At 39.1% G+C, this 23,338-nt stretch overlaps 1 protein-coding gene across 1 annotated transcript; it reads left to right on the top strand.

Moving 5' to 3' along the window:
- The first annotated feature begins 20,705 nt into the window (after positions 1 to 20,705).
- Positions 20,706 to 22,203, top strand: LOC134791139 (protein Wnt-4). The gene is made up of 2 exons (XM_063762159.1): positions 20,706 to 20,996; positions 21,227 to 22,203. The coding sequence occupies exons 1-2, from the start codon at positions 20,926 to 20,928 to the stop codon at positions 22,176 to 22,178; spliced, it is 1,023 nt and encodes a 340-aa protein (XP_063618229.1). The 5' UTR covers positions 20,706 to 20,925; the 3' UTR covers positions 22,179 to 22,203.
- The last annotated feature ends 1,135 nt before the right edge of the window (positions 22,204 to 23,338 follow it).

Below are 23,338 nucleotides of genomic sequence, written 5' to 3'. Positions count from 1 at the left end.
AATACCAATGGCATCATGTGACTCCTCCCAGGCATCGAAAATGTTTTTGATTAGTTCTATTCCAGCGTCAGTGGTCGATCGACTCCGAGTAAACCCAAACTGCTTGTTGTGCATCAAATTGTTCGTGTTAAAGTGACTAAGTAACTGAGATAAAATTATCTTCTCAAAAATTTTGCTAAGTGTGGGCAGAACTGAAATAGGCCTATAATTAGTGGGATCGGTGGTACTACCCGTCTTAAATAGAGGAGTAATTTTGCTTTGCTTCATTAGGTCTGGAAACTCGCCACAGTCGACGCAGTTGTTAAATATGACTACTAAGTCAGGTACTAGTAGTTCAATAAGGGGCTTAATGACGAGAACAGAAACTCCCCAGAGATCATTCGTTTTTTTTACATTAATAGATCGAAATGCTTTTAGTACATCTAGGTTAGTAACGTGTTGAAATTTAAATTCTGTGAAACATTTAAGCAAATTATTTTCTAAAAATCCTAGGGCAGACGAACTTGATGAATTAAGATGCTTGGTCGTGGTAACTGGTGCATTAGTAAAGAAAGTTTCAAATTCAGTAGCGACATCTATATTAGAATCTATTAATTTCCCATTTACATTAAGCCGGTATGGGGTATTTATCATTTTTTTGCGACCAGTCTCCTCGTTTATTATTTTCCATGTAGTTTTAATGACGTCGGAACTATTTTTAATCTTATTGCTTAGAAAATTACATTTAGCTAAACGACAATTCAATTTGAAACTTTTAGAAAACTGCTTTACATACTCTTTGAATTCATCGCTCGTTCTATAGCGCCGTTCCTCGTAAAGTTCATATAATTTTTTCCTCTGATTATGTAAGTCTACAGTAGCCCACTCACTAAAAAAGATTTGCACCGCCAGCACAACCGATTTAGAAGTGAATATTTTATTATACTCTCTTAAAAAAGTTTTGAAAAATTTATCGTACATATCATTAGGGCCTAATTCCGCTGACAAAATGGGTAATTGAAGAGCAAGGCTATTCCTCATTCTCTCCAAACGCTCTGCAGTTACTGGTACAAACGTAACTCTCTTCTTTATAGGACTTAAACTCCGCAATAGCTCAAATGTCATCAATTGACCGAGGTGATCTGATTCCAGTGAACTGATTACACTTTTACTAATAGGAACAATACCAGTAAAAATGTTATCAATACAAGTTGCGCTGGTAGCAGTCACCCTTGTAGGCTCCATAAAAATATGATCTAATCTAAAAGATTTGAAGAGGCTTATCAAACTGACGCTCAAGGAAGAAGTTTCTAAAACGTTTATGTTGAAGTCTCCACATATAATAAGTTGCTTTTTAATGTGTGATAATTTTGATAAAACGGTTTCCATTTTATTTTGGAAGATTTCAAAATTGCTCAAAGGTGGCCTATAAACACAAATGACAATGAAATGCTCTAATTCTACAGCGGCTATTTCAACAATTCTTTCGACAGACAATGACACAATATCTTTACGTTCTTTGTATTTTAACTGATTGTTTATAATAATCATAGACCCGCCATGTATGGATTTAACTCTACTGAATATACTACCAAGTTGATGGTTGTTGAAATTAAACATTATTTCATTAGAACTTAGCCAGTGTTCGGTAATACACAATATATCTATCTTATTACAGTTTAAAAATAACTCAATTTGTAAATCTTTACCTCTAATGCTTTGTATATTTTGATGGACCAAGTTGATGCGAATTACATGATCGGGTCCTCTTTTTTTGTTATTAATCGTTAAAATATTAGTATCACTTAACTTATTATTATTATGTATGATGCCAGCACTTGAGTCCACTGTTGTCACATGATTTAATTTAAATTAATTGGAACCATCACAAGGTTTGTGCTTCTCTGCTGGAAATGAATAGACTTGGCAGCCGAGTTTTTGGTTGATACATCAAAATAATATAATAGCGACATAGCTATCTGTCTCCTACAAAAATGATTGAGGTAGAATTTACCTCTTTTCAGGGTGCAAAAATTGCTAACATATTTGCTAGTGTCAATAATATGAATGTTTTTATTATACGCACATAGATTATACATTTGTAAATTTAACTTATACCTATATCTATTCTCGGTCTGTGACAACTGCTGGCAGTAAGGAAGTGAAAACCAGATAATTTTTTTAACTGTAAGGCCATTAATTATATCATGGTATCTAATTAAGTCAAGTTTATTCAATGTCCCTATATTACCTATGAATATGATTAATGTTGTATTACTGTGAATGTTATTGTCTTTCGTCATATAATTTAAAATATTCTCGAAGCTATTTCCAGGCAAGCAATTACTAGTAACACTTTGTTCCCCAGAATATCTGTGTAGAAGTGTGCCAATGTTTTTACCGATCTCATCACAATACATGATTATATTAGGTTCGAGGCCATCCGAAGGCAGCACGTGCTCAGCTGTAGGCGGCGCGGGCTCAGCCGAAGCCGGCACGCGCTCAGCCAAAGACGCCGCGCGCTCAGCCGAAGGCGGTGCGGGCTCAGTCGAGGGTGGCGCGGGCTCAGTCGAAGGCGGCGCGGGCTCAGCCGAAGGCGGCGCGGGCTCAGCCGAAGGCGGCGCGGGCTCAGCCGAAGGCGGCGCGGGCTCAGCCGAAGGCGGCACGCGCTCAGCCGAAGACGGCGCGCGCTCAGCCGAATGCGGTGCGGACTCAGTCGAAGGTGGCGCGGGCTCAGCCGAAGGCGGCACGCGCTCAGCCGAAGACGGCGCGCGCTCAGCCGAATGCGGTGCGGACTCAGTCGAAGGCGGCGCGGGCTCAGCCGAAGGCGGCGCGGGCTCAGCCGAAGGCGGCGCGCGCTCAGCCGAAGGCAGCATGCGCTCAGCCGAAGGCGGCGAGCGCTCAGCCGAAGACGGTGCGGGCTCAGACGAAGGCGGCGTGCGCTCAGCCGAAGGCGGCGCGCGCTCAGCCGAAGGCGGCGCGCGCTCAGCCGAAGGCAGCATGCGCTCAGCCGAAGGCAGCATGCGCTCAGCCGAAGGCGGCGAGCGCTCGGCCGAAGGCGGCATGGGCTCAGCCAAAGGCGGCGTGCGCTCAGCCGAAAGTGGTGCGGGCTCAGCCAGAGGCGGCGTGAGCTCAGCCGAAGGCGGCGCGGACTCAGCCAAAGGCGGCGTGCGCTCAGCCGAAGGCGGCGCGGGCTCAGCCAAAGGCGGCGTGCGCTCAGACGAAGGCGGCGCGGGCTCAGCCAAAGGCGGCGTGCGCTCAGCCGAAGGCGGCACGGGCTCAGCCAAAGGCGGCGTGCGCTCAGACGAAGGCGGCGCGGGCTCAGTCAAATGCGGCGCGCGCTCAGCCGAAGACACAAGCCTGCTTGTCTGGGTTACGTCTATATGATTTTCGTCGCTGGGCTCCATATCAAGATAGTTACCCAGGAACAACTCTGTCAATTCTCGGTTTTGTTTGCTCAGCTGAGTAAGTTCTGCCGTAGCAGTGGAGAGATCCTGGATCTGTATGTAGGCTGAGCTTAGTTTTGCAGTTAGAGTCTCGAGCTCAACTCTATTATTTAATAATATCGCACTCATCTCCAGCGATTCCTTTTTTGATCTCATATATTTCCTACAGATTCTCATACAATGCTTAATTTGTGATCTTTTTTTAATTTTTTGTGTTATCTTCGAATGCCTTATCAATTGTTTTTTATTGCCGAAATGGAAACTATTACCCGAGTCAGAAAAAGATAGAGATGAAATTTCATCAGATAATGTATGTACTCCATCATGTCTCTTGGCTTGTTTTAAAATATCTATTTCATCCTGAGCTTCACTAAGTTGTTTCTGTAAGAAAGAAATTTTTTCGAGGGCGGTCTCATGCACTAATTGACACTCTTGAAGGCGGTCCACAAGTACCTGCAGAGAATTTTTTTGTTCTTCAGTCTCTGCTAGGTGGTCGGACAACTCGTTTAGTTGGCGCTTTAATAAAGAGTTTCGTGACACAACAGACTTTATTTCTGCCTCATTTTCCTCTTGTTCTGCTAATAGTCTATCACATAAAGCTTGTTTACTTTTCAGTTCCTCTTGAGTCTTACATAGATTTTGTTGAAGATACATCCTTCTAGTGGTCATTTTAATTATTATTATCTATTACTATTATTCTTTCGAGTAATATCATCATAAGTACGAGTATGGGGCTATTCATAAATTACGTCGTTTCAAATGGGAGGAGTGGGGGGGGTCTGGACATCGGATGATGGTAACATGACGTAGGAGGAAACAGATTCATCCGAAGCTTGATTTCTGGATTATTTGAGGGGTGGGGAGGGTCAAAAATCGTCAAAAATAGATGACGTAATTTATGAACAGCCCCTATGTACATTTGCACTGCATTTAGTATTTTCGTACTTACCAAATAACAGTTTTAGAACTTTAAAAGTTAAGTACAGTTAGTGTTGTTATGGTTGATTTCAATATGCTTCGCGAAGGATCAAGAATGTTTAATCCATCATTGTAGTGCGAGTGTGGTAGAAGGGATCGGCGTACTGAGCTCGCACGGCCTGCCGCAGCGCGTAAAATACCTAAACTCGCTCAACGCCGAAATGTAATAGCGCTCTTATATGATTCGGTTAAATTGTGTTCTAATGTATGGGGAAGACAAACTAATTATAGCCAGCCTTTTATGAATGTAGTATGATACTTTAGGGTATGGTGATTTACGCACACTAGCGTCCCTTCCCCTCCCCCTGACGCAACCCCCCCTTTTTGCATGAAATATGTCCCGCCGGTTCACAGTTTTTTAATTTTTTTGAGGAAAGTATACGTTACAGGAAAAAAGTGTCAATGAAAGAAATAATCCTTAATAAATTCTTAATAAAAAAGGTTATATTCATTTTTTTTATATGATGCACCATATTCATGAATTAGCTTGTCAAAATGCGAAATAACGTAGTTTTTACTTAGGGTTCGAAACTCATTTATTATACACGGTGTAACATGAGGAAACTGAATAATTTTAACAGCGTATCCCTGATCATATTTAGAGACAAAAATGTCCTATAAACTTTTTTGAAATTCGCCTAGTTTCACTGTGAACCGGGACATATTTCATGCAAAAAGGGGGGGGGGTGCGTCTGGGGGAGGGGAAGGGACGCTAGTGTGCGTAAAGCACCATACCCTAAGGTATCATACTACATTCATAAAAGGCTGGCTATAATTCGTTTTTCAAAAAACACAATTTGACCGAATCATAGGGAGGGCGCTAATCATAGAACGTTTAAGAATAACGGCCCGATTTGAACTTTATATGTCATTTGATATGTCATGCAGTGTCAAATGTGACGTTTCTTCAAACAAAAACGTCACTTTTGACACTGACACATCTAATCCATATCGTTTCTAGATATTAACTGACGTAGCTTAAAGTTCGAATCGGGCCTTAAGTCGTTTTCTCTGCAAAATATATTTGTCAAAATATTATTTTTCAGATATACTCGTATGTATGTACCTATTACTTATGAAGATGAAAGGGTCATTACTTATGTTAATAATACCAGGGGTAATGGTTATTATTATTACATCAGTATCGGAGTCAGCGTCTGTGTAATAAAAGTGAAATATTTATATCACAATGTCACCTTCGTTAACTTTTTTGTGATTCAATTACAATCCCAAACAAATGTCTACAGAGCAAACCTTCTAACAAGCAACGCAAGCTTCGGACTAGCAAGCGCAGCGTAGGACGTCCACCCACAAGATGGACAGACGACCTTGTTAGGGTCGCCGGAGGACGCTGGATGCGGGTCGCTTCCAACCGGTACGTGTGGAGTCCAAGGGGGAGGCCTATGTTTAGCAGGGGACGTCTTATGGCTGAGATGATGATGAAACCTTCAATGTGTCTAGAGTTAGACCACGATAAGTCTGCAACGATTTTGATGCAAATGTTATGGCTCCTCTACACGATGGGCAACGCCGGCCACTCCAAGGGACGCATTTATGCGTAAGAGGGAGCAAGTGATATTGCTATCTCATTCTACCGCATGGCTGCGTCCCTTGGAGTGGCCGGCGTTGGCCCATCGTGTAGAGGAGCCATCATTTTAAACGTCCAACTTCTATGAAATGATGACGTATAAATAACACTTGCACAGCGTATGCTTTCAAAATCATTGCAGACATTTCTTGGTCTAACTCTAGGTTATATTTGAATATTTTGAATCATTTGGAAATCTTGATAATTTGTTCGGGATTTACTTTAGATTAGACTAATGTCTTCTCTGATGTGTTCAAGGACCGCATGTTACAATCGCCATTGCGGCATTTGGTGACACTGTTTGCAATTGACATTTCATTTCGAAAAAAACGTCTTTTCGACTGTCACTAGAAATAAAGTCTGCTGCAATACTGCAGCAATGCTGGTGCTGTCTGAATCCGAAAGGTACCTTAAAGGATGACTCACGTTAGACCGGGCCGTGTCCGGGCCGGAGCTTCCAGCGCTTACTTTTCTATGATATGATATGACAGGCGATCACGTGATGCTTTCCATAGAAAACGATGCGCCGGAATCTCCGGCCCGGTCTAACGTGAGTCATCCTTAAAGCACACATCCAATTCTTCTTATCTATACCAATTGGGACAATCTTTAGGAACTGTCAGGGACAAGTCGCGGCTCTCACATACAAACAGCAACACTGTCCATCGGAGGACCTTATGCCTATTGGAATAAGGTTGACGAGCTGTCAGTTAATATTGTGGGGGATGGTACATCGTAACTGACAATTTGTGAACCTTATTACTAAGATATAAGGTCTATCGACGGTTAAGTGTTGTCGTTAGTACTAAAAGCAGAGCCGAACGGATACAAAAGAGCATTTTATGACACTTTTTATAAAGCTCAATATCGAATGGCATTATGTTAGAGTTAACGATACACGTGTTCTTTTGTAGGTAAAGTTCAGAACTACAGAGCTTACAGCCGTATTCGAACAATGACATACGTCAAATACTAGATATTGAAACGATATGGATCGGATATGTCAGTGTATCAAAATTGACGTTTCTTCAAACAAAAACGTCAGTTTTGGCACTTGTTTGACACTGACATATCGGATCCATGTCGCTTCAATATCTAGTATTTGACGTATCTCATTGTTCGAATTACGGCTGTTAGTCGTCCGTCGAACTAGTGTAGAATGACCTGAAAATTCATAACCATTCCGATATTATCCACAAAATTAATTGTTTCGGGAAAATAATCGAAATTTGACTCCTTACATGATTAATCGATTATACATCAGGACAGTTTTAACTCAAATCAAATTAATATAAAGTTGATTCTAAGCATTATTTTGTACGCGTAAATTCGAGTTAAATTCATACCTTTGATAATCAACACGAGGTTCAGCAAGGACACAAAAGCGATTAATTTCTCGGAAACAATTAATTTTCGCAAAATATTATTCATAGCAATAAAATCATCTTAAGGATGACTCACGTTAAACCGGTGTCCGGGCCGGAGCTTCCGGCGCATCGTTTTCTATTTTCATCACGTGATCGCCTGTCACGTCATAGAAAAGTAAGCGCCGGAAGCTCCGGCCCGGACACGGCCCGGTCTAACGTGAGTCATCCTCTAAGCTCCTGTATAATTTACCTTCGTTTGATCCGTACTGAAAGCGACATCGATATTATACTCAGCGTTAATTGGGATTAACTGATTTTACTTTAAGATTATACCCTATACACCCTGTTTGTATCTTCTTCCTCGCGTTATCCCGGCATTTTTGCCACGGCTCATGGGAGCCTGGGGTCCGCTTGACAACTAATCCCATGATTTGACGTAGGCACTAGTTTTTACGAAAGCGACTGCCATCTGACCTTCCAACCCAGAGGGGAAACTAGGCCTTATTGGGAATTAGTCCGGTTTCCTCACGATGTTTTCCTTCACCGAAAAGCGACTGGCAAATATCAAATGATATTTCGTACATAAGTTCCGAAAAACTCATTGGTACGAGCCGGGGTTTGAACCCGCGACCTCCGGATTGAAAGTCGCACGCTCTTACCGCTTGGCCACCAGCGCTTCATATACACCCTGTTTGTATATATGTATATTATGTATCCTCGTTAGTCCCCGCGTACGTGTACAAGTACAAATTCAATTCCAGTTTCTAACTCGTATGTCTCTTAAGCATCGTACTACGTAGGCAAACAACACGCGAACGCGAATTGAAGCGATGCGGCGCGGGGTGAATTAATCCTTTGATACCTATAGAAGTGTCCTACGTGGGCGATCTCGTTGCGAACGCGAACGCCTTGGGCCCGCCGCGCCGCGCCGCGTCGCGTTCGCGACTTGTTCGCTTACGTAAGACGTTAACGTGTACCTTCGCCCATACTGTTAACTGTACATCGGTGGACCTTATGTTAGGAGTGTTGCTGTTTGTACTGTGTGTGTAACTCTTAGAAAAAAAAAACAACGGGTTGCACTCCGATAGTGCCGGCAGAAGTGAAAACTCAATGACATTGTAACTCAAAATATTAATAACAGCGCCATCTAGTGCAAAATGTCTGCAGCACTATGTATAATTGAGGTTAACGCCATCTAGCGTTATTTCGTCGCTTTACTTGAAACCCCTAAGCACATGACTGTGATTACTAGAGTTATATTAGTACCAGTTTGAGGGAAACTCACTAGATGGCATTTAAATCAAAAAAGAAAAACTCAATGACATTGTAACAGTGTCCGTCACACGTGACGTCACGCAAGCGCCCTGCGCTGCCTAAACGAAACGGCAGGCTCAGGCGTACATTTTCGCCGCGCGGTAAAAAGAGAGGGTTACGTCTTAAGCAGGCCACTGACGAGCCTTCCAAATGGATGCCGTTACAATGGATTCATCCAAATGGACGGCATCCTAATATTAAACATTGTAGGTTTTTGACATTCACGGACCGATTTTGGATTGCAGCCACGCTATTTGGACTGTTGGAAGGCTCGTCAGTGGCCACCTTTACGTCTTACGCTCTCGCGAGTTTAATGGCTCCTCTACACGATGGGCCAACGCCGGCCACTCCAAGGGACGCATTTATGCGTTAGAGGGAGCAAGTGATATTGCTATCTCATTCTACCGCATGACTGCGTCCCTTGGAGTGGCCGGCGTTGGCCCATCGTGTAGAGGAGCCATAACATTTTTACCTCATCACAAAAAGTGTTCAGCGCCACTAAAGAAGTTTTCACTTCAATAAAGTTCCAAAAGCACAAAAAATTGCTCGGGGTCTTGACGAGGAGGTACAAAAAAATATTTAATGTTTCAGATTTCTGCAATAATTTAGGCTGTCCGTTATTATCAAAGTAATATTAGACTAGACATAAAAATTCAAAATCGCTCTCCTTCTTGATTCGACTGGCAAATCATATTACTTTTTGGCAACCGGGTTTTTTAACCTAATTAGTCCCCGCTGAATCCGAATTAATAAACTGTGGTCAATATCAAAAAATGTTGTTAAACGATAATAATCTACACAAAATATTGAACAAAAAAGATTCAGTACACTTTTCGCAGGGATATTATATATACAAGGATAATAAAGAGGGAAAGTTCTAGTACCTATAATAAATTCTAAGTTTCCTTGTTTTTATTTATTCGTTAATAATTTGAAAAGTATGACTCATAGCAATAAAAAATCTTATACATAAATAATAAACATAAAATTTCCTACAAAAAACATGTAGAACACTTTTCGCTAGGATCAATATTTTACTCGCTACGCTCGTGAATCTATTATAGAATCTTTCGCTTGCACGGGACTCAAAATAAGCACTCGAAGAAATATCAAACTTTGATCTCTTGTTGTACAAATAACTATTGTTTGGGTGTGTCTGGACCATTTAATTTTTACAATAAAAAAGATAAAAAGAATTCCCTTTGTCGTGACAAATCCAGGGTGACCGAGTTGCTCTCAGACCGGGCTTAGCCGACTTGGCAGCGGGCCAGGGGGCAACGACCTAGCAACAAGTAGGGTTGATAGATCCGTGGGGTGATTCTCACGAAAATATTACCTACAGCGTTTTCACTACTCATTCTAAGATTCTAACTAAGTAGGTAAATGGCGCATAGTCAAGATGACAATCGTAGGTACATCGATAAATGTCAGACATGCTGCATGGGATGAATGTTTCGCAAAGTCACGGGACTAATTTCCATACATTATTTAAGCCTCCAGGAGCGTTATTAAGATTTTAAAGAGCGTTATGTTATGATTTTGATATGATATAATCAGACATCGTAAATTTTATAGCATTTTTGATGCAGCGGAGTGGTGTTAACGGAATTGGTATAGATAATTCCAACAAAATGGTAAATTAAGGTTGATATAACGTAATTAACGCTAATTAATCATTAGGGTTGAAATTTTTTATACCAATTCCGTTAACATCACTCCGCTGCACCGAAAATGCTATAAAATTTACGATGTCTGGATGTAATCGCATATTTGTTCGCGAGAAGTGCACTGCGAGTTACTGCGTGTCAGAGTTATATCATAAAATAAATGACGTTGAGATTTTAAAGTTAGAATCGACCTCGATAATCGACTTTCACGTTTTTTTTCATCATAATCAGATTTTTTTACATTGCTACATTATTTATGTGTTTAACATATTTAGGCACAGCTTATTGTCCTCTTTATCTCATACATGACACACTCCTGACTTAGGGCAAACGGCTCCGTTCGGCTCAGCATTGCTCCGAGCAATTATTAGGGTTGACACAACTTGACGACCCTTTGCGTGCACGACCACAGATAAGATAATGACTTGAATTTTGACAACCCTAAATAGCCGAAAGGGATAGTGCCATAAGTTAGAAAGGGATATCATGATTCGACCCTGAATCGCTGACAAACTTCGGTTTTGTAGGAAGTGTCCTTTCTGTATGGTAGTAGTATTAGGGTTCCGTACCCAAAGTGTAAAACGGGACCCTATTACTAAGACTTCGCTGTCCGTCCGTCCGTCCGTCCGTCCGTCCGTCCGTCCGTCTGTCTGTCACCAGGCTGTATCTCACGAACCGTGATAGCTAGACAGTTGAAATTTTCACAGATGACCGTTTTCTTTTTGCATTTTTTCCGTTTTTTTTTGCATTATGGTACGGAACCCTTCGTGCGCGAGTCCGACTCGCACTTGCCCGGTTTTATTTATTCTGTAGCTATGGGAAGTGGGATCTAAATGAATAGCCGAATTTACTCTTAGTTTGTATTTGGAGCTTTTAAATATAATTAAATTTACCTTAATGAGAAAATACATTGTATCTTCTAAAAAACTTTGGTCAACATTTTATTTTACTGAAGGATTCCAGTTTATTCGTCTATGTTTTCAAATACTTTGTCAGCGAATAGAGCAAACAAAGAATGCAATTTTCTGTCTTAAACTTATTTAATTAGATATTCCAGAGACTGTGTTTAGTGAACTCAACAAACATCGTAGTACATAAAAACACAATATGCATTAAACAAGTAAAAAAAACTCCTGACTACCTAAAAACTACTAAGTAGGTAGGTACCTTGGTATCTATTTAGCCGTTAAGCGAATGTTTATTTTTGAAAACACGGACCCAGTAAAAGTTATTTTATAATACGTAATTATTTTGTTAAAAAATCTTTAGATTGGTTATCAGTAAGCATAAATCTTACTTCAAAATATTAATATAGGTTGTTTTGACAGTGTTCTAACACTTAAAGATAATGTTGTGAATAACGCTCATTTCGAGGCTTAAAGACTCGAACCCTTAAGACTCTCGAGGCTTAACGCCTCAAAGGCGGCAAAGACGATTTCTTACATCCATACGCGTAAAATAAATAAATACAATTCTCAATAATCGCTGAACGGCGTACATTTTAAGAAATCGTCATGATTATCATCAAAACAATCATCATCATCAGGTCCACTTCATCAAATTGGTGGTTTTCGAGAGAAAATGCTCGAGTTGCTTAAGAAAACACCCAAATCACCCTACATGTGCATTTAAAAATTGAGGAGTTCCCTCAATTCCTCATGGATCCCATCACCAGAACAGCACCAGATTAATGTGGGACCACCTTGGAAGTACTTCCTTTCGAACAAAAAAAGAATTACTCAAATCGGCCCACGGGTCTCGGAGTAATCGATGAACATACATAAAAAAAAAAAAAAAAACAGCCACAACCGAATACAGAACCTCCTCCTTCTATGAAATGGAAGTCGGTTAAATATAGTCGAGTCTTCAAGACTTACTAGTCTTGAGGGCTCGAGTCTTTAAGCCTAAAAATAAGCGTTATTCACAACACTGCTTAAAGACCATAATTGAAAAGCGGTCATGGTGCTATTGGCACCACAACTCAATCTAAAACTTTGGCGGTCAAAAGGTTAACTAGATTTGTTAGACCTATGGTGAGTAGAGTGTCCCGAAAAATATTTTTTTTCTTACCATAAACACAATAGTTATAAAAACTTGCGTATATAAGTACTTGTTCCGGTAAAAATATTACAAAAAATCTATATTTATTTTTTTAGGCCTCTACCGTACTTTGTTTTTTCGAAGTACCCGCGTATTTAACATACATAGTTTTTTTATTAATTATTTTAGGGTAGAACTTAATAATTTTTGATGAATGTCATAATTGTTGTTATTTGATACGTTGAGAAAGTGAATGTGTGCTTAAGAGCGCTCTTACAAGAAAAGTCGAAATAATGCAAAATTGATGATACTAGTCGACGAAATTCAGGACTTTGCGCTCATTATTAGAAACAATGAGTACTTGTTCCAGTAAAAGCGTCTTCTTATCTTTATAAATATCGTTGTAAATATTAGAAAAAGGACTTATTAAATTAGTAATGATTTTTTTTCTGATGGTCGTTTCCGAAAAACCCCGTGAAGCACTGAATGGCGAGCTCTTATTTGGAAATGTTGAGAATTTTACTCTGCTAAACCTGGCTATTTTGTATTACTAATACCCTGTACTTTAGGCATATCAAACTATATTTTTCCTACATACCTTTGAGAAAGAGAAAATCAAAGTAAAACGAACTCGATTTTCTCTCCGAAACAAGTGTCAATTCCTACGAAAATCTACTTAATATCGAAGTCATTTTCATACTCAAGCAATCTGCAACGTTTGCTTATACTGTTGGTATACATTAGTGTTTATGAAATTCTACTATAATTTTTTGGCAATTTTTTGAAAACTACTCTATATTACCGATGACGCGCGCTGCGCCAGCTCAGTGCCGCGGCAGAGCTTGTAGAGGCAGGACGTGTGTCGGTCGGCTCCGCACATTTTCAACGGCGACGACGAGGTTTTTTATCATTGTGTGCGGCGGGCGCCGTGTAAAACGCTATACTGTGTGCGTGTAAACCGCAACGAGAGACTTTGATCCTAGCACTGTTTTTATAGTATTATAATTTATAATGGTACAGTTTAATAAACTACCGGACAGGATTAAAAATATTTGAAACGACCTGACATTCTATATGTATTTATTTGACTCAAGATAGTACTCAGGGTCTGATGATGGAGCCGGAAGGTGGTCACCGGTACCAATCAACCATGCAACTAAACCACTTCGTGTTTAGGCTCGTTTTATTCATCTCAACAAGATCTTTGACACAAGATAGTACTCAGGGTCTGATGATGGAGCCGGAAGGTGGTCACCGGTACCAATCAACCATGCAACTAAACCACTTCGTGTTTGGGCTCGTTTGATTCGGCTCAACAAGATCTTTGACTTAAGATAGTACTCAGGGTCTGATGATGGAGCCGGAAGGTGGTCACCAGTACCAATCAACAATGCAACTAAACCACTTCGTGTTTAGGCTCGTTTTATTCGTCTCAACAAGATCTTTGACTTAAGATAGTACTCAGGGTCTGATGATGGAGCCGGAAGGTGGTCACCGGTACCAATCAACCATGCAACTAAACCACTTCGTGTTTGGGCTCGTTTGATTCGTCTCAACAAGATCTTTGGCACAAGATAATACTCAGGGTCTGATGTTGGAGCCGGAAGGTGGTCACCGGTACCAATCAACCATGCAACTAAACCACTTCGTGTTTAGGCTCGTTTGATTCGTCTCAACAAGACCTTAGACACAAGATAGTACTCAGGATCTGATGATGGAGCTGGAAGGTGGCCACGGGTACCAGTCTACCATTTAACTGAACCACTTCGTGTTTGGGCTCGTTTGATTTGTCGCAACAAGATCTTTGACACAAGGTAGTACTGAGGGTCTGATGATGGATCCGGAAGGTGGTGACCGGTACCAATCAACCATGCAACTAAACCACTTCGTGTTTGGCTTCGTTCGATTCGTCGCAACAAAATCTTTGACACAAGTTAGTACTCAGGGTCTGATGATGGAGCTGGACTGTGGCCACGGGTACCAGTCTACCATGTAACTGAACCACTTCGTGTTTGGGCTCGTTTGATTTGTCGCAACAAGATCTTTGACACAAGGTAGTACTGAGGGTCTGATGATGGATCCGGAAGGTGGTCACCGGTACCAATCAACCATGCAACTAAACCACTTCGTGTTTGGCTTCGTTCGATTCGTCGCAACAAGATCTTTGACACAAGTTAGTACTCAGGGTCTGATGATGGAGCTGGACTGTGGCCACGGGTACCAGTCTACCATGTAACTGAACCACTTCGTGTTTGGGCTCGTTTGATTCCTCGCAATAAGATGTTTGAGACAAGATACTACTCAGGGTCTGATGATGGAGCTGATGATGATTGACAGGTACCCGTCGCCACCTTCGCGCTCCATCATCAGACCCTGAGTACTACCTTGTGTCAAAGATCTTGTTGAGATGAATAAAACGTGCCTAAACACGAAATGGTTTAGTTGCATGGTTGATTGGTACCGGTGACCACCTTCCGGCTCCAACATCAGACCCTGAGTACTATCTTGTGTCAAAGATCTTGTTGAAACGAATAAAACGAGCCTAAACACGAAGTGGTTTAGTTGCATGGTTGATTGGTACCGGTGACCACCTTCCAGCTCCATCATCAGACTCTGAGTATCACCTAGTGTCAAAGATCTTGTTGAGACGAATCAAACGATCCTAAACACGATGTGGTTTAGTTGCATGGTTGATTGGTAATGGTACCTTCCAGCTCCATCATCAGACCCTGAGTACTGTCTTGTCTCAAAGATCTTGTTGAGACGAATCAAACGAGCCCAAACACGAAGTTGTTTAGTTACATGATAGACTGGTACCCGTGGCCACCTTCCAGCTCCATCATCAGACCCTGTGTATCTTCAGTGTCAAAGATCTTGTTGAGACGAATCAAACGAGCCTAATCATGTTACTACATGGTTGATTGGTATCCGTGACCACCTTAATCATCATCAGATCCTCAGTACCAGTTCGTTTTTAAACCCTCGTTGATACAAACTTTACAACCTATAGGTACCAAATGCAATGACGAAACATGTAAATAAGCGAGTAGGTACCTATAATTTCTTTCGAGTAATATACCTTCATAAGTACGAGTATGGGGCTATTCATAAATTACGTCGTTTCAAATGGGAGGAGTGGGGGGGGGGGGGGTCTGGACATCGGATGATGGTAACATGACGTAGGAGGAAACAGATTCATCCGAAGCTTGATTTTTGGATGATTTGAGGGGTGGGGGGGGGGGGTCAAAAATCGTCAAAAATAGATGACGTAATTTATGAACAGCCCCTATGTACATTTGCACTGCATTTAGTATTTTCGTACTTACCAAATAACAGTTTTAGAACTTTAAAAGTTAAGTACAGTTAGTGTTGTTATGGTTGATTTCAATATGCTTCGCGAAGGATCAAGAATGTTTAATCCATCATTGTAGTGCGAGTGTGGTAGAAGGGATCGGCGTACTGAGCTCGCACGGCCTGCCGCAGCGCGTAAAATACCTAAACTCGCTCAACGCCGAAATGTAATAGCGCTCTTAAAATATACTTTTTCCATCAATCTTTTACTGTATCTGACGGTGCAAAAGAGTGAAATCATGAGTTTAAGTATCCGAAGAAGTAATACTACGTGCCCTTTCTTCGGATCGTTTTGTCATTTTCAATTCAACAGTAAGCAATTACCTATCACAAAAGCCGTCATAAAACGGATTTTATGTAAAAAAAAGTGATTTGAAGCTGAAAAATAATGGGAAAGATCCTTCTAATTCTGAGATATTTACCAGTGTTGCCCTCGAAATCGAGCAATTTTGGGTTCAGGCTTCGATTCCTACGGTGAGTAAAGACCGCATCATACAGCTAATAAAATGTTATTTTGAAAAGTACATAACATTAAAAATGTTTCCTACAAGTAAAAAGAATAATAATTATGACCTTAAATTGCAAACTTTCATGGCAACTTCAAATAAGTTATTCGACGTTGCAGCCTGCAAATGTCGTACATAATATGATTTCTGTACTTGTGTGAAAATACGAAAAGTACCAGTTCCTGGAAGAATTTTTTTATCAGACCCACGGCAACAAAGAAAAATGATTATTGGAAAAATTGATTTGGATGCGACTTTAAAAATTCAGAAAAGACAGGAAAGACAAAATGAAGAGTCTTTAAGACAAGTTTCTGCAAGCAGTATTGTTATAAATTCTACGCGACAGAGAGGATTTAAAAGGAAATTACAATATGTTGATAATGATAACTTTGAGGATAATTTAATCACAATCAGCCTCAATTTAATCACAAAAGTCAGTTCCATTTGTGCTGAAACTCATAAAATGTATGTTTTTTTTTTTCGATTTAATAAACTACTGAAATCATTATTTTTGTGTTTTTATTTACAAATGCCCGTAAAAATAATTATAATAAAAAAAATATGTCGACTAATTTTTAGGAAAACAAACTAGAATATTTAAAACTTTAAAAGGCAGTAGAGGCCTAAAACTAGGTGTTTTTTCCATTTTTTTTTTCATATTTGTAATGTTCATAATAATACGCAACTTTTTATTCGCCTTGTGATAGGGAAAAAACAACTTTATTTTTTTCCTTACATTGACGGGACACTCTAATGGTGAGTCCTAAACTTGTTGCCGTTAATAAACGGGACATGCCCAGGCAGGTCCGGCCGCTGATCCTGTTAAGAAAATTGCCTTAAGCCCTAGGCTAGGTTAAGGCAATTCTGGGTACGAGAAAATTGAGTTTTGCCTTAGATGTGACACACGGCGAATCTTATTGGTTTAAATTTACTTATTGAAATGTAGCCCATAGATAGCCCATATTAATATTGTAAATTTAAAAGTAATCTCTCTCTCTCTCTCTCTGCTTTTTTAAGGCCACACTACAAAAATGAATTAAATGATATTTTGGTTATCATGGCCCTGACTTCTACGATTTACGTTTGGCTTGTAATGATGTCAACCCTTATCCCAACAAAAACATAAATGTGAAATGAGAGCCAAGTTCAATATTAAGAATATGTGTCGTTGTTGACGCGCCGACAAAAGAATTGAGATCTATATGGGTGCCAAGTTCTGTGCTGTGTAGAAAATCCTGAAATTATAAAGTATTTGTATTGGCTAGTTTTTACGTATAGGTTATTTATTATATTTGACTAGGTACGTTAGTTTTCTAAAATTTGGTTTGTTGGTAAAAACTAGCCAAGACAAATCCTTTATAATTTCAGGATTTTCTACACAGCACAGAACTTGGCACCCATATAGATCTCAATTCTTTTGTCGGCGAGTCAACAACGACACATATTCTTAATATTGAACTTGGCTCTCATTTCACATTTATGTTTTTGTTGGGATATCATTACTTTTTGTACAGAAATTACTATAGTAAGTATTCTATTCATCATGAAAGCAGTTTGCCTAAGCTGAAAAGGAGACCCTCGCTAACGCGCGGTCAATTGTCAAAAAGTTTCAGATTTTTTCTTTTGTATACGCCTAATAATCTACCTTGATGCCAAATATCAAGTTTCTAAGTGAGCTAGAAGTGGGTTAGGTTTTTGGTCTATAAGTATTAATTTTTTTTTCAACGAAATATCAATAATTCCCAGTTTTCAGATTTTTCCCTCTATATACACCTAATAGTCTACCTTGATGCCAAATATCAAGTTTCTAAGTCATCTATAAGTGGGTTAGGTTTTTAGTATATAAGTATTAATTATTATTTTTTCCATCGAAATATCAATAATTTCCAGTTTTCAGATTTTTCCCTTTATGTACACCTGACAGTCTACCTTGATGCCAAATATCAAGTTTCTAAGTCATCTAGAAGTGGGTTAGGATTTTGGTCTATAAGTATTAATATTTTTTTTTTCCATCGAAATATCAATATATTTTAGTTTTAGGATTTTTCCCTCTATATTCAGGTGCCAAATTTCATTTGTGTAGGTTAAGTAGGTTTCAAGTTGTGAAGGGGTCAAAAGTAGCTCGAAATGGTTCGTGTAATATTACACACGGTTGCTGCGTCGCCAGTTCCTTTTTCTTTGAACTTGGCTGGACACGCTACCGCGTGTCTAGATCTTGGCAATTTCAAAAAAATCATGAGTTCAAGCCTGGCTTGCGCCCGGTAGAGTAAAAATGCTCATAGAGAAAAAAAGAAAAAGGGGACGAAAATTGTTGTTGTATTTTTTAAGATACAATGCCAAGCAAAGGGTTCTCTCGTTGACAATTTTGGTTCCGATTCTAACTTTTGATGGGGTATAGTAGTCGATTGGGAGTAGGACCGAACGGTATCCATTAATATAAGGTGAGCTACCGTTTATTACAGCTCCAAAACACAATAAACGCAATTAGGACGCTGATGTATTTGCCGATAACATGGCACTATTAAGAACAAAACTAGTTCATTTTGCAAACCTTTTAGCCCGATAATTATGTGCTTGCGTTGTTCTATTGACATTTATTTTAATTTATTTGTATAATTCAGTTTAATTTGACGTAATTCTATAATTTTATTGTTCTTCTGTTATTTGACATAATTTAATTCAATTGTAAATTCACATTTATTCAATTGTAATTTGGTGTAATTTAATTTTATATAATTGTGTTATTCAATTTATTTATTAGGTAAGTTAACATTGTTTATATGGTAACTTTATGTTGTACTATCTTGTGAGCGTTTTGGGGCCACCTGTAAGCCCGCAAGAGTTGAACACCAATAAAAACAAAAAAAAAAGCTTTATAATCGATTCGAATTCCTGTAGCATCGCACAATCGTTCAACGTCGACATAACGCGCTATATACAGAATGTTCACAAATTGGGCCGTACTACATAATATAGGTACACGTTCACAAATTGCGCTCGGTGATACGTGTAGCGATCGTACGGACTCAACGTACACGCTGCACTGAGCGAATTTATTTTTTCTGTTCTTCTGTTTTTTTACTATTAGCGTCTAAGCGCCACTTACAACATCCCACTAACCCGGACTTAAGCGGTTAAACCGTTAACCCAGTGGTAAATTGGTAACCATGGTAACTCCAGGTTTAACCGGTTAACCCCGGGTTAGTGGAATGGTGCAAGTGGCCCTAGGAGAGCTGAACAGATCTTATATGATGCACTTATTATTTATTTTATACAAATATCTATGTACATTTTCAAACATGCATAAAAAATGGTATTTCATTTAAAGTTTCTCTTATTTGAACCACTTCAGATTGTGAAAGTGCCACCTCTAATGTTGCAGGCTTCCATAGGCTACCGTAACTGTTTACCACCAGACTGGTCGTAGGTATGCTTGTTCTCCACAGTCGTGGTATAAAACATATGACTAATATTTCTGTAAAATTCGCAACATCGACACAATGACGATGGCCAAATAAAATGTTGTCAGATTATATTTTTCTATGCCCTATGTGTTCAAAAATATTTGAAAACACACACATACACCTTAATCTAGCGTTGGTGTTAATTCGATGAGTCGAGTATTTTCCGATTCTCACATTGAAATTACCCGCGCGAGGCAGACGGAAATTGTCATTCTATTAGGTACCTGGCGGTCCATTTGATTGTCACCCCCGCCAAAGGATTTTAGCCCTTATTCTATGATTACTAAGTACGACTTTGGTTTGTGCCCTTTGAGTTATCCTCTAGGTGATGATTTACATTTTACATCTTAATACACGAAATGTGAATGAATAAATCAGTGTTTGATGATGTAAAGAAAATTTACATTTCGTACGATTCAGCTTTGAAGGTTGTTTAAGTAAATATGTGATTTAGAATGCAGACGGGTTAAAATGTGTTAAATATTGAGGGAAAATATTTTGTGCTGAATACCATTGTACTTTTGAGGATTCTATACCTACTATTTCACAAATTCTTTTTCTTGTTCCTAAAATACCGGCAGGAATAAAAAATATCTTGAACTAGGTAGTTCGAGTTCATCAGCATTCGTTATAGGAATATGTATATACTTTTTTAACAAGGGGACAGAAATAGTTTTTATTGACTAGAATGAAGCCAAACACTTTTTAAATAAATCTAATCACGCTGAAATAAATAACAGGGACCTGTGAACATTTTTTTCGAGTTCAAAAGTCATTAAGTTTGGCCTATTTCTTTTTTCAGTGCAAAAGTTCTGGTGATAACCAATCAATCGTCTCTAATTTCGAACAGGTTTAGATGTTTTCGTCCTGTTCTACAAACACTACAAATATTAAAGTGTAATTAGCATCCTTTAGACTACAACATGCGTGTCAGCCCCTAAGTATTTACTTACACCAAAGTTTTTTACATTTTTAACAGCAAAATATTGTAATGTACCTTTTCCCATAGTAGACATTCCGTTGCATTATTTGCACACCGCACATGTATGAACACTGATTTCTTAGTTTACAATTACCATTTTAAGAATGGTCCCACCTAGCCCAGATAACCTATCGGCGTTACCTTCCTTCATTGTCAAAGTGCATTCAGACCAACACTGACATGATGTGATTGCAATAATTAGGAACAATTGTTAGTTAACAATGTGATTTGTAGATTTGAACCATGTTTAGTTATAGTGTGCTTACGGTTTTACTATTTTCGGTTTCCGTTATGGCGACCAGAGTTGTTGAAGGGTAAGTTACTGTTATGTAATTGCTTCTTTGTTCACTGTATGATTATATTTTATAATTTATACAAAATTATACAGAATGTTGTAATATCTACAAAATTTGTTACTACACTTGTATGTTTAATGAAAATGCTAATTACTCAAATATAAGATTGCCTAAATTTAGTATAACCTAGAAACTTATTTATTGAAATAATCGTCTTCCTGTGTTTCAAATTGTGTTTGTTATTTCAGATCTCAGCCAGTACTACAAAAGACAATAGAAGCATTATTCAAAGACAGATCTCAAGTAATACATCCAGGAACATGCAAGTTGATCCGATCTTCGCCTCGACAAGCGAAAATGTGCAGCAGGGAAGCTACTTTAACTAGCATTCTGGAGAAAGCAAAGGAGCAAGCTATACAAGCTTGCGAGGAAGCTTTCTTCTACGATCGATGGAACTGCTCTCTAGTATTTAATAGGAAAGAAAAGAAGAGTATTTTTAACAAAATTTATAGAGAGACTGCTTTTATACATGCCCTCACTGCAGCTTCTATAACTCATGCAGTAGCGAGAGGATGTGCTTCTGGTGACCTCACAAGGTGTTCCTGCCAAGGTAATTTTCGGAAAAATGTCTCAGAATGGAAAAGAAATGGTTGCGGTGACGACTTTAAATACGGGAAACGGATCACAAGGAACTTTCTGGACTTCAAACACGCAGGCAACGATCAGATCGCCGAGATTCTCAAGCAAGATGTGGTTATAGGCATCAACTCCATCGGAGAGCAAATGAAAGAAGTCTGCAAGTGCCATGGTTTTTCCGGATCCTGTACTACTAAAACCTGCTGGAAGAGATTAGGACCTTTCAACTCCGCTATGGGCGTTCTTAAAAAGCACTATCACCACGCCGTGAAGAAGAAGTTGCTTAACTACACGACAAAGAGAGCGATAGCGCCTAAAATAAGACGTAAAATGAATATTGATAAGAATAACTTGGTGTATCTTCAAAAGACGCCTAATTTATGTGTGAGCACGATAGGTAGGGTGTGTCGGGACCGCGACAACTGCGCGACTTTGTGTTGTGCGAGGGGGTACTTGACGACCAAGAAGCCTGTGAGCTCTAGGTGCAGGTGCAAGATGGTGAATTGCTGCATCGTCAAGTGTGATACTTGCGTCAAGGACGTGGATATTTATACGTGTAAATAAAGTGCAATTACTGATATTCTGATGGTGAGAAAATTTGCATTTAATCGAAAGTAATGGCCAATGCTCCATTGAAGTCAAAATGAAATAAGTACCTATACGTGTAGAGCTTCTCTCTTTATTTTTAATTTTTTAGTATTTATTTAGGTTTTGTTATATAAATGTTTTACTTTATTGATCACGTTGCGTTTTATACCTAATTAAAACTAGTTTACTAGAACGAATCCAATAAGTATCTTAAAAATTGTAGGTGATGTATATAAAATTAAAATACCTAGATTTATCATATTTAATATAAGCTCAACAAAACATATAATTTAGAGTTCAGATTTTATGCTTTTAAAATGTATACTTAAGTTGCTGATGAGTAAGCCGTAAGTCGTATCTTCTAAGGAAAGACTGGTTATGACAAAGCCTGCAAGGTTCTGGGAGTGCCGGGTGATAAGCTGTGATAGTACTGTAGTAGGTTTAAATATTTTAAATATTTTCTGTAGCGCGTCATTTTTACACTAACTGTATTTCTAACCTTTCATAATAAAGACTAATTCCCTGTATGGTTCACTGGCTGTATGAATAAATTTACGAAACAAGTTGATCGTGCTTATTCTAAAAGTTTTTCATGAAACGTAACTTTTCAGTTACGGTAACTCTGACAAATCCATTTACTGGGACATGATGGATAGACGTTGGGCTTCATAAAATCAATAAATCAGTATAGGTACTAACATAAAGCGTTCTAGTACAGTAAACATCAATTAGACACAGCGCGCCAAAAGTCACCCTGGAATACTTTTCCTAATACGCGTACTTCACAGTACGCGTTCAAAAGTATCTGTCATAGTTCCATTAATTGTTCTATGTTATACATGAGGCATATCTCTAGATACTTTTGACTCGTAGTCGTTTGATGCTGACTGTACTGTTTATAGAAGAAATCGATCTAGCATTTGAAGAGTATTTTGTAACGGTGCGTGTAACGAAACGTTACACTACCACCTTTCCTATTGTTACTGGCACACTGAATTTGGATTCAAAATTCCCTTTTTAAATTCAAATCCTTCTTCAAATTCCATTCCATGGTTTTTATTTTCAGTTCGATCCAAAACTTCGATCGATAAACATATTTTTATTTTAACGGACTGTACTTCCTACATAGTTTCCTA

Source organism: Cydia splendana, chromosome 5 (assembly GCF_910591565.1).
Source record: "Cydia splendana chromosome 5, ilCydSple1.2, whole genome shotgun sequence".
NCBI classification, from domain to species: Eukaryota; Metazoa; Arthropoda; class Insecta; order Lepidoptera; family Tortricidae; genus Cydia; species Cydia splendana.
The sequence above is the reverse complement of the archived record's forward strand: the minus strand, read 5'-3'. Positions and strand labels throughout refer to the sequence as shown.